The 15,274-nt window shown below is 40.2% G+C and overlaps 1 protein-coding gene across 1 annotated transcript in view; it reads left to right on the forward strand.

The window, feature by feature from the left end:
- Positions 1–589: 589 nt before the first annotated feature.
- Positions 590–15,274, forward strand: part of LOC139719540 (phosphofurin acidic cluster sorting protein 2-like) — a 106,898-nt gene continuing 92,213 nt past the window's right edge. The window contains exons 1-4 of the mRNA XM_071630955.1: positions 590–1,267; positions 9,084–9,171; positions 12,069–12,158; positions 13,117–13,242. Of these exons, the coding sequence (XP_071487056.1) occupies positions 1,161–1,267; positions 9,084–9,171; positions 12,069–12,158; positions 13,117–13,242 (411 nt within the window). The 5' untranslated portion in view covers positions 590–1,160. The remainder of the gene's footprint in view (positions 1,268–9,083; positions 9,172–12,068; positions 12,159–13,116; positions 13,243–15,274) is intronic.

A 15,274-nucleotide genomic window follows, 5' to 3' on the forward strand; every position in this document is an offset into this window, starting at 1 on the left:
GAAATGTATTTGTTAAAAGTGAAATGAATATTGGCTGGAGTGAAATGAATTTTGTATTGTTTCCTTAATGGCGTTCCATACAGCTTTGATTGAGAGTTTCTCTTCCATCTATACATGATATAGGTGAAATGAACGGTTTGCACATTTCCCGGCGGCTTTTGCACATTTCCCGGCAAAATAGAACTTTTGCACTTTTCCCGGCGTCACGTTTGCACATTTCCCGTTGATGAAATTTAGAGATTTGCATATTTCCCGGCAAGATGTTTGCACATTTCCCGGCGTTTGCAATTTTCCCGGCGAGACGCTTGCACATTTCCCGGCTCCACACACCTCCCTGCAGCTAAGATGGGACGAGCCCTCTCCCTCCTGCCCTTGGCTGCACGCTCTGCAACAATCGGTAAGAGCTGGCGCACTACCGTTTCCTTTTACCTTTCGTATTGACGATCACGAGCATGCAGCATACAGCATCGCACGCAGTCAGTGCACCGTTGCGGTACGTGTTTACTGTATTTTTGAATTGTGTACATTGCATGCATTGTACATAAAGTATATACACAGTGCGGCGCAAAATTAGGGTTTGTGGTGGCCATCCAGTGCAGTGGTAACAAAAGTAGTCGCACATGCCACACAGCGCGTACAATTTTTTCTCGAAAAGCCACTTCTGTCCGCGGCCATACTACCGACATAGCTAGCTCTTACCGGATCTTTGGAACCCCTGTATGGCTTCATTTTTACATTTAGATTTTCTGGCCGTTTGCTGTTCTTCTGCATGATCGTTCCGGGCGACAGGCCGTACGCACGTTTGTAATGTGTATCAATGGCTGTACATGCACTGCAGGCTGACAACTTTCTCACAATCATACTGAGCTGTAGCGGTGTGCATCTCTCTCGTATCGTGGCTTGTGGGAGCGGCTAGAACGACGGCAGCAGTAGTAGCTGGCTTCGCTGGCTATGATAATGAATGGATGACCGGTGCGTGCGGAAGAGACTATCTGACATCGTCTGGCGATTTCTGTTGTACTGTAGTTTTGCCAAGTCCAGAAGCGGGACATACCCGTTTTTGGGACTTGACCTCGAGTAATCTTTGTATGTCTGCGATGTTTTCGTAAAATTGGGAACAGAAATCCTCGTACAACTGTGTGAAAACTGGATTTACAATAATGGCTGAGAAAGTGATTGTTAAAGCGAACACAACGGGCAAGCCCGTACCCATGAAGCTGTTCGCTACTTGGGAAGTGGAGAGGACCTCGCCCAATTGTATCCCACGGTAAGTAAGGATGCCTATGGAAGTCCTATTGATAGTCGTGATGCGTGATGGTCGTCAAGGTCTTACAACTTCATCTTGAAGATCACATCTTCATCTTGAATTAGGCGTGGACTATTCTTGGCCCTATTCTTCAGTTGTGATATTAAAAGTTACATCTCAGATAGTACTCAGTAACTGTAAACCAACAAAAGTGTTACAACCCTATTGTAAACAATGTTAAAGATGCCATCCATGGCTGGGCAGATGCTGGAAAAATGAGCCCATTGGCATTGGCATTGCCATTGTTTATCTGTAAATTTAGTCTGAACTAATTTTAAAGTAAAAGGGACAATGCTGTGCAGTCATTTTGAAACAGAGGAGATATCTGAAACTGAATACAGTCAGTGACCTACTTGTACACTAACATTATTAACAATAACATTATGTCATAGCAACAACATCAACATGTCTACCCACTGGCACTGCCACTGGCATTATATTCAGTAGGCAACATGAACAGTAAATGTCACTCTAGTTTTAGTAAGTTTACTTACAGTTACACTGTACCATAGTTACATGTATGGGTAAACTTGACCTGGCTGGTAAACTTGGCGACTTGTTGCAGGCGCTAGTGGCCGAGTTCACCCGCTAGGCCGAGATACCCATTTAAACTCCCGTATGGTATTACCGGACAGCATGGTAATTCTGGACACGCACTTTTCTGCAATGCTAATGACATTCAATATGCGCGAGACTTCGTAGACTAGTCTCACAGAGCGTTGTAATTGTATGGACCAAAATCGCAAAAAATGTGACACAAAAATATCTAAATGCTAGGAAATTCACATTTCGCCTCAGATTCAGAAGTAGATGTTGATTTACAGTAGATCTATCACAAGATTTTATTGATACATTAATTGTTTGAAATGTTCATGTTAGACATTTTACGGTAAAACACAAAATCTGAGCCTCAATTGCCGATTTTCTCTTTGTTGTCCGCTCGGTAAAAAGAATGTGTACGGTGAATCATGGTGTATGAATTGTGATTCTGGTGCAGTGACAAGATTATTTGGTTTATTGCCACTTGGTCTACTATCAGAAGGTCTCCTTCCCAGTTTGTCTGACACCACTACAGCTAAACTCATTTGGTCTACTATCAATTTCGTCTAATGCCCGTTTGGTCTAATCCTTACTTGGTCCAATGCCCATTTTGGCAAATTGATGGTCTAATTGCAATTTTGTCTCCTTGGATTTTTCCCTCTTTGGCTGCGTTTATCAACTTTACACTGTTTAAACGGCTTTCGATAGCCCTTTCGATAGCCCTTTCGAAAGCCCTTTCCATAGCCCTTTTGAGAGCCCTTTCCAAAGCCCTGACTGCCTGTACTGTTAATGTGCCGCTTGTTTTCTAAGAAGGGATGGCGAAAAGCAATTACCATCATAAAGACATGTATCTTCCTTTGAGAGTGACGAGTCATGATGCAATGCCACATGAATTAATTGTCTTCCTATCTCTGAGGCAGCTCCAGTTTAGCACATACTTCAAATATTTCTGAGTGGCGGCATGAGACTTTGGCTGTGTTTATCAACTTTCCCCTGTTTAAACGGCTTTCGATAGCCCTTTCCAAAGCCCTTTAGAAACGGCTTTCAAAATAGTTGCGTTTATCAACTCTCTTCGCGAACACGATTTTTTAACTGGCCTGTCACTGCACAGCTGCATTGCGCTATTCGACCCGAGGAGAAGTACAAGTACTGAAGTACAAGACTACAAAGCCGTCTCAAAACGTCTTTGCGTTATCAACTTTGCGTTATCAACTTGCGTTATCATCTTTGCGTAATCAACTTCCAAAAGGCTTTTACAAACAGGTTTCTGAAAACCTGTTTAGGAAACCTCTTTGGATAGCCACAAATTTGGGGCTTTCGAAAAGGCTTTCCTAAAGGGCTTTCAAAACAGCTTTACATTTATCAACTAGTAAAAATACGTTGAATTTTAGAAAGCTGTTTGGATAACCTGTTTCTGCCGAGAAAGGAGAGTTGATAAACGCACCCTTTCGTAAAGGCTTTCCTAAAGGGCTTTCAAAACAGCTTTGCGTTTATCAACTCGTAAAAATTCCTTGAAAGCTGTTTAGATAACCTGTTTCTGCCGAGAAAAGGAGTAGATAAACGCACCTTTTGTCTAATAGAATGTTGGTATTAGACAAAATGGGCAGAGCCCATCTGGAAGTAGACCAACTGGTAATGAGGCTAGGTTGCAATTGGACTAAAAATGGTCAATAGACGAACTGGTTGTACACCAAACGGGATTAGACCATGTGGGTTAAAACTATCTGGCTATTAGACGAAGTTGGAGTAGACCAAGCGATAGATCACCGCTAAAGAAGTTGATTATTCTATTACGAAAATCGTGTCCGGAATTATAATGCGATTTTACACCGCACTAAAAGACAACTTTTTGGAGAGGGGTATACTGAAGTCTATTTTCCAAAAATTGGAGAGAATAATTTTCATAATTTTGCTGCAGTGCTACAGTTTGTTTTTTTACATTTTTGCTACAGTGTAAACTTCGATTGGAGGAAGTTCACACTAGTCATTCAGTTTGTTTAGACAGTAAAGTCTAGATCTAAATACACATTGTAGTTCACAGTATTTACACTTTGTCAAAATGGATCTGGGGTTCTACGTATCAATCAATTATCATACTAATCATAGAGTTCTACTTTCTAGCATCTGAATGAGCATTTGTGGTATACATGTACAATTTAGGAAAAGAAGTAACTGAGTCTTTATACGTTATCAAAGGCTTTATACTTTATCAAGTACAATGATCTAGACTTTTACTTTGAATGTGGTGGTTAGAACTTATACAATGTACAGTGTAGCTGGTGATTTTGATTATTTTGCTCACTAGTAGAATTTACTAGAAAGCTTACAATTATGTACTCGCTTGGTATGATGAGCTCATGCTAGCCAGCTAGGGTGCTGGTCTCTGTGACACTTATTCACTGACATGTCATTCGGCAGATTGAAATACTAGCTTCGCTTCAATTACTGGATTATTTTACAAATAGACATAGCTCCTGTCAATATAATCACTTTAAAAACAGAACAACAAAAACAACAACTGCCGCTGGTAGTATATTAAATACTCCTGTCAATTTATACTGTGTCGTGGTAGAATTGTATGTACTGTACGTCATCTCATTAGCATCACCAAGCATGTACAGTAATCTTGTGGTTGAGATATGCATCATTATCTCCGCCAAGGAGGTACACAACGTTGTAAATGTTTTTTGCCAGTGTTTGTTTGTTTGTTAGTTTTGTGTGTCTGTTTGCAAAATACATGGTGTAACTCAGAAATTTGTGAATGGATTTGAATAAAACTAACAGGAAAAGTTGATAATGACACAAGGAACAGGTGATTCAATTTTGGTAATGTGTGATCTGGATAAACATCTGGATCCAGGATACTTTTTTTGATTTTTGAAGGATTATCATCGGCAAATAGGGCCAACAAACAGAGGAGTTCAAGTCGCGCATATTTGAAGCGTGCATCCGCACACTCACTGTGCGCTTAAAGTACAGTAAGCTGTGCTGCTGCACTGGTCTGAGACACAACAGAAAGGCGTCTTAATTATTGGGAAATAAAGGCGATTTTCAGCATGTGTGTATGGGTGGAAACAGGGAGGTGATTTCGTTTCACCTCCCCAGTGGAAACAAGCTGCTTGGCTGAGGTCTGCACTCTCTGAGTGCCTTTCTAGTCATATCCTATAACTGGATTATTATTGGCAAAGAGTATTCAACTTATTTGCAAGGGAATCTGGTCAAGCATGTTTTTTGGTGCATTGCAAACAGCTCTGATGTTATTATGGAGAAAAAATGTTTTAGTTATCCTTCTGTGCCTCTATGGAGCTACACCATAGTAATCGTACAGTACACCAGAATGCACATTCCTGTGACACTACTGGGCATTTTTTCATACCTTTATAGTATATAAAAGCAAATGGCAAGTAATCATACTGAATTACACAATTGTACTCTGACAACTGTATTATCAGACAAAATCTCATGGCTAACCACATGGGAGAGTGTGATTTTGAATTTGTCATTGAATTTAACAATTATGTTATAAAGGTCCTGCTCATTTAAAGATAGGATTATTTACTTGCTTCAGAACAAACATTCAAGAAGGATGATTAATGAAATTCACAAAGCCAACCCATTAAGGACAAGAAGACAATCATGTATTTGATAAAACTAAGTAAACTGACCATAGTCTTTGTGATTTTGGATCTGCTATGCACCATATTCTTTCTTGGTATGAAAGGTGGCCCAGGAAAGGACCAACTCAATCAAACATGATCAGTATGTCCTGATCTTCGTCAGGATGAGTTTGTGTTGGTGACTGTCAGGCTGCATTCACAAAGAAGTATACTATTTGGGTATTCGGTGCTCGTTTTCGAGGGCACGCGAATAGCTTGAATCGAATGATAGGATTTCCTAACACCGGTTCACATAAGAGGGCACTATTCGAAAATACTGAATAGCTGCGAATAGTATAGCATAATGGGAATCGAGCTTGTTCGATTTTCTTGCAGCGTATACCATCTCTCGTTTATGAAATGATGACAGTTTTGGTCTGGATTTGCCCTTTAGCAAAAATAAGCATGTAGACTGATATTCTGATGCAGTTTAGAAATTGTTAATAAGATTGCTGGGATGTAGGAGGAAGAAATTCTCACTGCATTGGATGGGGAGTTGATGGTGCGGGTGATGGTGTACTGGGTGCCCGAATAGCGAATAGCGAATACTGTATACTTCTATGTGAACGCAGCCTAAAGGGCTAGTTGCCTTATGGGTTGGATTGACTGTCACAAGGGATATCCACTTTAGCAGGGCAAAGGAGCGCGATTTGCCATATTGGCCTGGTTGAGTTACTGGTAGTCCTTTTCAGGGCTAAGTTGTTCTTAATACTCCAAGGAGGAATTTGGTGCATCGTGGAATGGAAATCACCAAGATTACAAACACTGTATGCCTCTCACCATGCATGGAAACCTTCTGAGAATACTAGGCTGGCCATATTTCAAAGGGATGGTTTAGAATTGGTGGAGATGAGAATTTGGCTTTTAACTTTTTAGCTCACCTGAGCCAAAGGCTCAAGTGAGCTACTGCGATCGCTCTTCGTCCGGCGTCCGTCGTGCGTCGTCCGGCGTCCGTCGTCTGGCGTCCGTCGTCCGTCATCCGTCGTGCGTAAACTTTTTACATTTTCATCTTCTTCTTGAGAACCCCGTGAGTGACCGATTTTCACCAAACTTGGCAGGTAGCATCCCTAGGGGGATACAATTTCAATTTGTTCAAGTGGGCACCATACCCCACCTGGGGGGCCCCCAGAGGGGCCCAAACCCCCCAAAATTAAGGAATCTTAAAAAATCTTCTTCTCCAGAACCAGAAGTGATAGAGCTAAGTTAATACTATGAATTAGTACATTGATGACAGTAGTTTCAAGTTTGTTCATGGCGGAATCAGGGGTGCCCTTCTTGGGACCCAGGGGAGGGGGGTGGGGAGGGGTCCTAATGGGGCCCAAATTGTACATTTTCATCTTTTTCTTGAAAATGCCATTATGAATTTTCACCAAAGTTGGCAGGTAGCATCCCTAGGGGGAAAGAATCTCGTTCCCATCAAATGGCACCATGCCCCACCTGGGGGCCCCAGGGGGCCTAAATTTGGACCGAAATTGTAAATTTTCATCTTTTTCTTAAAAACCCTGTCACAAATTTTCACCAAACTTGGCAGGTAGCATCCCTAGGGGGATAGAATCTCAATTCCATCAAATGGGTACCATGCCCCACCTGGGGGCCCCAGTGGTCCCCCCCCCCCCCCCATAAGGAATCGTTACAGATTTTCTCTTGAACCAAAAGTGATTGAGCTAAGTTGATACAATGAGTCAGTATAGTGATGACTGTTGTTTCAAGTTTGTTCATGGGAAAATCAGGGGTGCCCTCCCCCCCCCCCCCCCACCCCCTTGGGACCCAAGGAAGCGGGATGGGATGGGGGGGGGGGGGTCCAAATGTGGGCCTAAATTGTCATCTTCTTGCTGAAAACAACATAATGGATTTTCACCAAACTAGGCAAGTAGCATTCCCATGGAAATAAGATTTCAAAGTGTTTGAATGGCCACCATGCTTTCCTAGGTGGGCCCCAGGGGTCCAAACCTCCTAAATTAATGAATAGTCAGTAATATTTTTCTCTAGTTCTAATCAAAAGTGATAGGGCTTTAAGTCTTTTTTTCCCCCAAGCTGCATAATCCAACATTCTATAAAGTACAGTGTACTTGGTAGGTATTTGTACCAGTGTGATGGAATATGTAAATGGACACCATGCCCCCACTCTCAGAGCCACCCCACCATAAGGCCAAAAAAAAAAATTGTTGCATTGGCGTAACATGAGATTTTCAAATACGGTCGGTCGGGCGGATTTTTTGTTTTTTTTGTTTTTTGTTTTTTTTTTGCTACCTGCATTTTACGTGTAAAACTTGTGCTCAGCTCAGTAAACAGGTACAACTGCTGCACCGAATGTGCTGTGTTCATCTATTCTACAAATCATTTATGAGGCCGATATTACTGGAATTATACCCCTTCACAGAATTTAAAGATGTTGAAATCCCTATCCTGAATGTTTTCACTTCATATTTTACTATTTTGACTTAGATAAGATAGATGCAAATTGACCCATATGTACGATCTTTTCATCGCACACGGCGATCTCTATTACAGTCCCACATATACAGATTCGTGTAAGTTCTCCACACAAGAAACCTATGGCAAAACTGTGCACAATACATCGCAGCCTGAATGCTACGTATACACTGAATAAATCTTGTTAGAGTACGTGTCCGTGTTGGAAACAGATGACGTACTGATCAAGGAAGGCTTATGCGAGGCGCTAGATCTCTCCCTCGTACATCCGATATCCCCAGAGCCGTTTCCACTTCCGGGTTTGTGCGATCGCGATCGCAATCAACAAGATATTTGATATCGATAGCAAAAAAAAATAATAAAAAAACATGGGGTCGGCGGAATTTTTAGGGTCGGGCGGGTTACGCCAATGCAACAATTTTTTTTTTTTGGCCTAAGTTTCCAATGTTCTCAGGTAAGAGTATGCAAGAATGCATGGAAGATGAACTTGCGATACTCGGGTGAGCGCGTGACCCCTGGGTCTCTTCTTTCGAGACATCAGGAAACCACTTATGAAATAGTACTGAGGATACCATTCTAGAAGGAATTCAAAGTTTATTTGGTGAAAAATTGGTTTTGGTATGGCTGAGGCACCCAAAAACAAAGTAAAACAAAGCGATTGTAATAAAAGCTGGGTCCCACCTTTTATTAGCATCGCTCTCTTTTTTAATATCTCGGCCATTTCAAAACCAATTTTCATCAAATAAATGCTGAATTCCTCTTAAAATAACATGCTCTTTCATATTTCATAAAAAGTTTCTCATTATCTCACCCAAAAATGTTAGAAATATGAAGTTAGTCTCAACCGAAACTGTACAATCCTAGCTGATTTAAACAAGTGATCTCCTTCTGCTCCTGTATACTTTTATTTAAGTGTGGAGTAAAGAGTCCATTGATTAGATTAATTAGATACAAGTAACTAGATTTGTCAATACAATATAAATGTTGCATCCTGTCTAGTCAGTTGCTTTGCTTTGTGTACTGTGTAGGATATCATGTGTAATATATGAATTTGAAGAGAATGCTTGCCACTCAGATTGTGATTAAATATTTCAGTGCCAGTTGCCGAGATATTTCTCGTTTATTATTTTAATTTGTTCATCCTACAGATTATGCAGTTTGCGGCTTACCAGATTAGTCGTTCACAAAGCAGTGGAGAGTGATCTCAACTCCATCATCATAGCAGTGAGGATGCAAGTGAGTATTGAATGCCAACCATGTGGAAGCCTAAGAGTCAATGTTTTCCCTGTCATTCTGTGTGAGTAGTTTCTGGCTGTGCCATAACTACCAGAAAGGTCTTTTAAATGCAGACATAAGAGTACATGTATTTTCTATCATGTGTTTCTTGTGTTCACATGTACAAATTGTACATGTACATAGTATGTAACAATACAGTTTCATTTGCCTTGGAATTTCCATTGCACCAACTCCATAGTCATCCAGATAAGACTTGTTTATGAGATTTTTGTTGGTTTTGTTGACTGTCATTCATCGATGAAGGTACATTTCATTCCCTAGACTACTTGCAAACTGCATTCTACACTAGATACATAGAATATGTGAAAATATCGAATATGAATTACAATGTAAGCCCCTATCAATCTGCAATATACAGTCAGTGTTTACAAATACTTGCACCTAACATTGACTCGCATGAGTTCTTTCATAATGCTTACAGCTGTACAGCTCGTAAGTACTCGCCAAAGAACTTTTTGAAGTGTAATAGATTTCTTTTATAAAATGGGTTCAAGAATGTAGCCAATTGGAAGCGCTGAAATGAGTCACGTGTGCGTGCATTATTTTCTTACTAACATGCACGGCCGTGCAAAAAAGCGTAAAGTCGCTGACGTCACAATGTTTACACTAGCAGTGCACACTCAATCAGTTGTTACAAGTGCGTCGCGCGCTACTATACGCGCTGTCAATCCTGTAATTAACTTCTAGTTCGGGCTGCCAGCCGGCCTTTCTTGTGCATAACATGTGGCGTATACCGCGTATGTATACTCTTAAACGTACAGTACTTATATGTGCGGGATTTCCGAGTGCGACGTGCGTAAATGTTTGGGACGAACATCTTCGGACATCTTGACTTTTGAGCGAGTGCTACATGTAGCTGACTGGTATTGACCCACAAAGGTACGTGAAAAATGCTGTTAGTTTTCGACCCATTTTATAAATCAAATAATACACAGGTTTGAGTTCGTGATGTTAGTGGAGATGCAGCTCACTCGAGGGTATTTACAATTGTGAAACATGCACGAGGCGAAGCCGAGTGCATGTTGCACTACATTGTAAATACCCTCGAGTGCGCTACATCTCCACTAACGCACTCTCACCTGTGTATTATTTGTATACTACAATTCATGTTGCACCTAAAAGAACCTAGGTCCTACACACTGTGTTTTGAAAGCAACAGCTTGTAAATTGTATTTTCAGTGTGTACACATCCAGAAGAAGGGTGTAAATTGATGAAGGTGTTTAATAGAAGAAGACCTCGTGATTGATAGCAGTATCTGTAAGAACCCAAAACAGCATTGTAAGGATTACGTAGATTGTTCTCTCAGGTCACAGAAAGGTCACTGATATACATAGGTTTGCAGTAGCAGTGCTTTCTTGCTTTTCATGCTTTTCATGATGAACAAAACACATTGTGAAGGTAATGAGACAGGGGATTCCTCCCCATGGGTACTGAGTCGTCGGTGCTACTTGACACATTGTGACTGTATTGGGTTTGAGCACTGCAACATGAACTGTAGTGTCATCAACTGCTCATCATCGGAGCTATCATACACAATTCCCTCACTCAAATTAGACTGGTCGAGTCAGGTGTAGCAGTCATTGCCAGTCGGAAAACAAATGATCGCTAACTTTTAAACCTCTTAACAAGGACAATCTCCTATCACTTTGAAGGAAAGTGTGTGCGTGTATCCAGAATGGATGTCATTGTTCAATCTTTATCAAACCCCCTCAATGCCAGAGTAACATGTATTTATTAATCAAAATTACTTCCTAAGAAATGTAAATTACTCAGTTATTTAAATGGTATATTGTTATTTGCAAGTGTAGGTCTGGGAAATGTTTTGAGAATGTATCTGTCCTTGCGTTCTTTATTGGATAAATTATCAGGCCTGATTATTAGGCCTACATCTGTACATTGTACATGAATTCCTCTTGTCTTATTTACTACAAAACCTGTGCTTGGAAGTTACTCTTTGACTGTATGAAATACCAGATTGTGCTGTTACAAATACACTGTATGGAACTATGTGGACAATTTACATAGTTTTAATTTCCACCCCAATTCGTGCCAGAAGTGACAATGGTACATAATAAACTATCAGGTTTTGACAGTGAAGTCATATTACATCATCACAGTCATCAATAATCATCTACAAAGTGTTAGTGACCAGCACTGGCTACTGATAGTCACAAGTTCATTATATGCAGTTACTGTAGTTGGGCTTACCTGTATTCCCTGTGTCTGTGCCAAAAGCATTTTTCCACATACCATTACTGATGCTAAGCCTGTAGTTGATGGTGGCACACTGTAGCAGTATCATGTCTCGTATCTAAAGGAGTTGTATGTGTTCAGTAGTGTTCTATGCATGAGGTACAGTATGTTGTCATTGTCATTGCCTCCAGCCTAGTGATAGAGGTCCTGCTGTGTACTTCTAAAGCAATGTATTGTTGTCCTCAAGATCTGATGATAATGATGATGCTGGTATTTGTTGACTTTTTAGTCTGGAATATTGCAGAATATCTACACCTGTAAGGCTTGAAAGGCTTGAAATGCTATTTGAGGTACTACATGTATACTTTGTAGAATACAAGTCCTGGGACGGCATCATTGATGTACAATCCTTCAACAGCATTTCATAATGTACACAGTAATAATTTCCTCTGTTGCACCCTACATGTACTACAATGTACAAACATGTAAACTTACACATATTGTGTGTTAATGTACTTGAGTGTTACATTCTGAGCACATATTTATGCGATCATAACAGGGAAAGCAAAAATAATAATAGATGGTGATACCAAAGTGTACATTTCCTTATTCTCCATTTCATGTCTGTATTCATTTCCTATAGAGCTCAAAGAGGACACTACGCTCAAATGAAATTTTTCTTCAGCAAGGAAAAGTTCTGGACACGGAGCTGGACCTATCTTTTTCTCTGCAGGTAAACAGCTTTCCAGATAAATGTACATGGTATTGGTAGTAGCTCTCGGTTCTTTTTAATCAAGTTCCTGGTGGCTGAAACATGTATGTCATGTTATTCCATGAGCTCACTGGGCTATGATGATAGTGTTTATTAAAAAAAGATAAATAAATAAATTAATGAAAAAAAAAGTGGGAGAGAATTACCCTGCTTGTAGTGGTACAGTGTAAGTGTTTGTGAAATGAATAATCTGATAAGATTGTGCTTGTCATCCTCCATTTTTTTTTATCTGGGTTTGTCCCAGATAATCAGGGTGGCTGGATATACCTCACTCTCTCAGCAACCACTCACACCTTCTCACCACCTTGCCCTATTTGGGGTGTCCTCCTTCCTCATTCCAACCTTCCTGAGCTCTTCCTCCACCTGTCCCCTCCACATCTTCTTTGGTCGTCCTCGATTTCATGGATCAATCACTTTAAATTCTAGCACTTTCCTCAGAACATGATCAGCATACCTCCTCAACACATGCCCATGCCACCACTTTGCTTACAAGTAGGAAAAACTTCATATCTCTCAAGTTGTGATCTTTCTAGTAGTAGGATATGTGCAAGATGTATTGAGGTGTTTTGGTACGGGTACTATCTATTTGCCGTGTTGTGTTGTGATGTGTGTGTGTGTATGTGTGTTTGCAATGTTGAAATCATATTTGAATAAAAGAAAATCACAAGTGTTGAGATGACAGTATAAAGGTATGTGGTGAACACAAACAAATGATGAATAAAGGAGCAAGGCAGGAAAGATCTGTTGCATAAAACTGGTACTGCAGGGTTTATATGTAACTCCTACATTTTGAAAGCACTTTGTGTATGTCAGTGGAATGATGCTGTCTGGAAATGTCACCCACAACAATGTATGTCTGTGTCTATTCATGTCCCCTGTATTTCTAACTCTTTTTCTCCTTCCTCCTCTGTTTTCATAGTATCCACATTTTCTGAAACGAGATGGAAACAAATTGAGAATAATGCTCCAGCGTCGGAAGCGCTACAAAAACAGGACCATTCTAGGATACAAGACCTTGGCTGTTGGGCTCATCAACATGTCAGAGGTAAGAAGCAGATGCTGCGCAACTGTTCTGTGGCCAGCACGTGTGATTGTCAGTACAGGTGACTATAGTAAACAACTTCTTCAAGATACTAGCTGGCATGTGCAGTGCACTTGAGTTGTGTAATGTTTTACTCCTCAAATGCTCAAATATATACAGCAACATTTTCAAAATATCAAAAATATGCATGGTGCAGATATGATTGGAATGGTGGTACAGTCCGACCTCTGATTATCCGTCCATGTCAAGCTGGCGCACGTCTGGAAAAGCGATTCAGCGGGATATGGGAGAAACAATGTTTGTGTATAGTAGGCTGCCAACGCAGAGGTACTGGACGTACATGGGTGCACAGTGTACACTGGAACAGTAGTGTAATTTATGCTAGCCTATTTAAAGTCATAGTCATGAAATTGAAACATTTTACAGTAAAACACATACCGTAACATGTTTCTGTAGGGAATACCATGTAAATTGCATGAGTTTTGTAGGAGTTTCAGTACTTATGTTTACACTATTCAGAATCACTTTTGTCTTCACTGCTTCGAGACGCATGGATAATAGAGAAGTTCGGATGAGAGAGGGCCAGATAATCAAGGACAGACTGTATTTGTTATGTGTCTATGCACTTCTGTATTAAGAAGATCTACAGTTGTCTCTTGATTTTGATGACCATTACTTGTGTGTCAGAAGCTTTCTGAAAGTATTGTGTTCACACTGGACGAGAAGTACTTTGTGATGCAGTTATCAGATACTGCATTGGGAACTAAGCCCTAATCAGTTATCATGCTCAAGAGACAGCATGACTAATCCTTCTAGGAAATTGTTTGGGGACTAGAACAATGAGCCCAGAGCTTTAGAGGTCAAATATTGACATTGATCTGTTGATTCAATCTGTGCACAGCAAGGGTACAGTCTGCCTTTTGTAACTACTGTAACAGTATGTGCAGTGGTAGCCCTGTAGAATAGGTTGCGCCTGTTTATTTACACAGTCACAGTCTCATATGCAGAGCTCTGCATACAGTTTGTGCCGGGGGGAAGCTTACAGCAACAAAAACAAAACCAAACAGAAGTGTGTTTAGTCAGTTTCATGTTGTGGGCAGGATTTCCCGATTCAAACCCAAGTATTTAACATAATGACATGGTGGCAACACTTTAACTCAGTTATTTGAGTTATTTACATTTTTATAATTTGTTGTGTTTTTTCAGGTATGAATATGAGGCAAAACTGAGAATATTTCTTGCTGAAATACTGTGCAGGCTTGAAAATAGTAATTAACAGCCAGCAGCACACAACAAGTCCTGATAGCAACTACAATATGACTTTTTTTTTATTGAGTTGTTCTGGGCATGTGAATAGTCTCCGTGCAAGTTTATTGCGTGACAGCCTTAATAGTACCGGTATTGTAAACTGCCCACTAATGACATCAGTGACAAATCCATGTATTTAATTGTTCAGAACTTAGGACTCCTATTTTCAATTTCACTTTCATTCCATTCGTTTGTCATTTGATACACTCTGATGGTTTATACACTACCACCTTCCACCAGTTTTAAAGAATCTACCAAGGTCAACAGGTTAACTGGGTTGCATGAATTGTTGGATAATTGATTGAGGTCATGAATTTTGATAGTACACAGGAAATGCATTACATACAGTGTATGTCAGGAAAGTAGAGTCCCAGAAAATAGCAAAAAATTGTTCATTGGATTGTGATCACTTTTACTAAAATGTGACCACATGCCATAAGACAGTACTGGCACTGGAAGTTTTAGATTATTTACACAGTCAGGGCAGGGATAGAAAGAGTTCTCAACCAAAACAAGACGATTAAAAAGCGATATCGATTTTTGTGAAACTCTCTGCAAAATCAACAATTGACAAGGAATTACTGGCTGTTGAATGTTGGTTAATCTTTTATCATTGTGTTTCATATGAGCATATCAAAATGATTTGTCGTAAGTCATGTAGTTTTGTATCATAGTAGTACTGTTTATTTTTTTAATGTGAATGAATATTTTGCCTTCTATGCCAAGC

This window comes from Diadema antillarum, unplaced genomic scaffold (assembly GCF_040938485.1).
Source record: "Diadema antillarum isolate AM-2024a unplaced genomic scaffold, OU_Dant_1.0 scf00000111, whole genome shotgun sequence".
NCBI lineage: Eukaryota > Metazoa > Echinodermata > Echinoidea > Diadematoida > Diadematidae > Diadema > Diadema antillarum.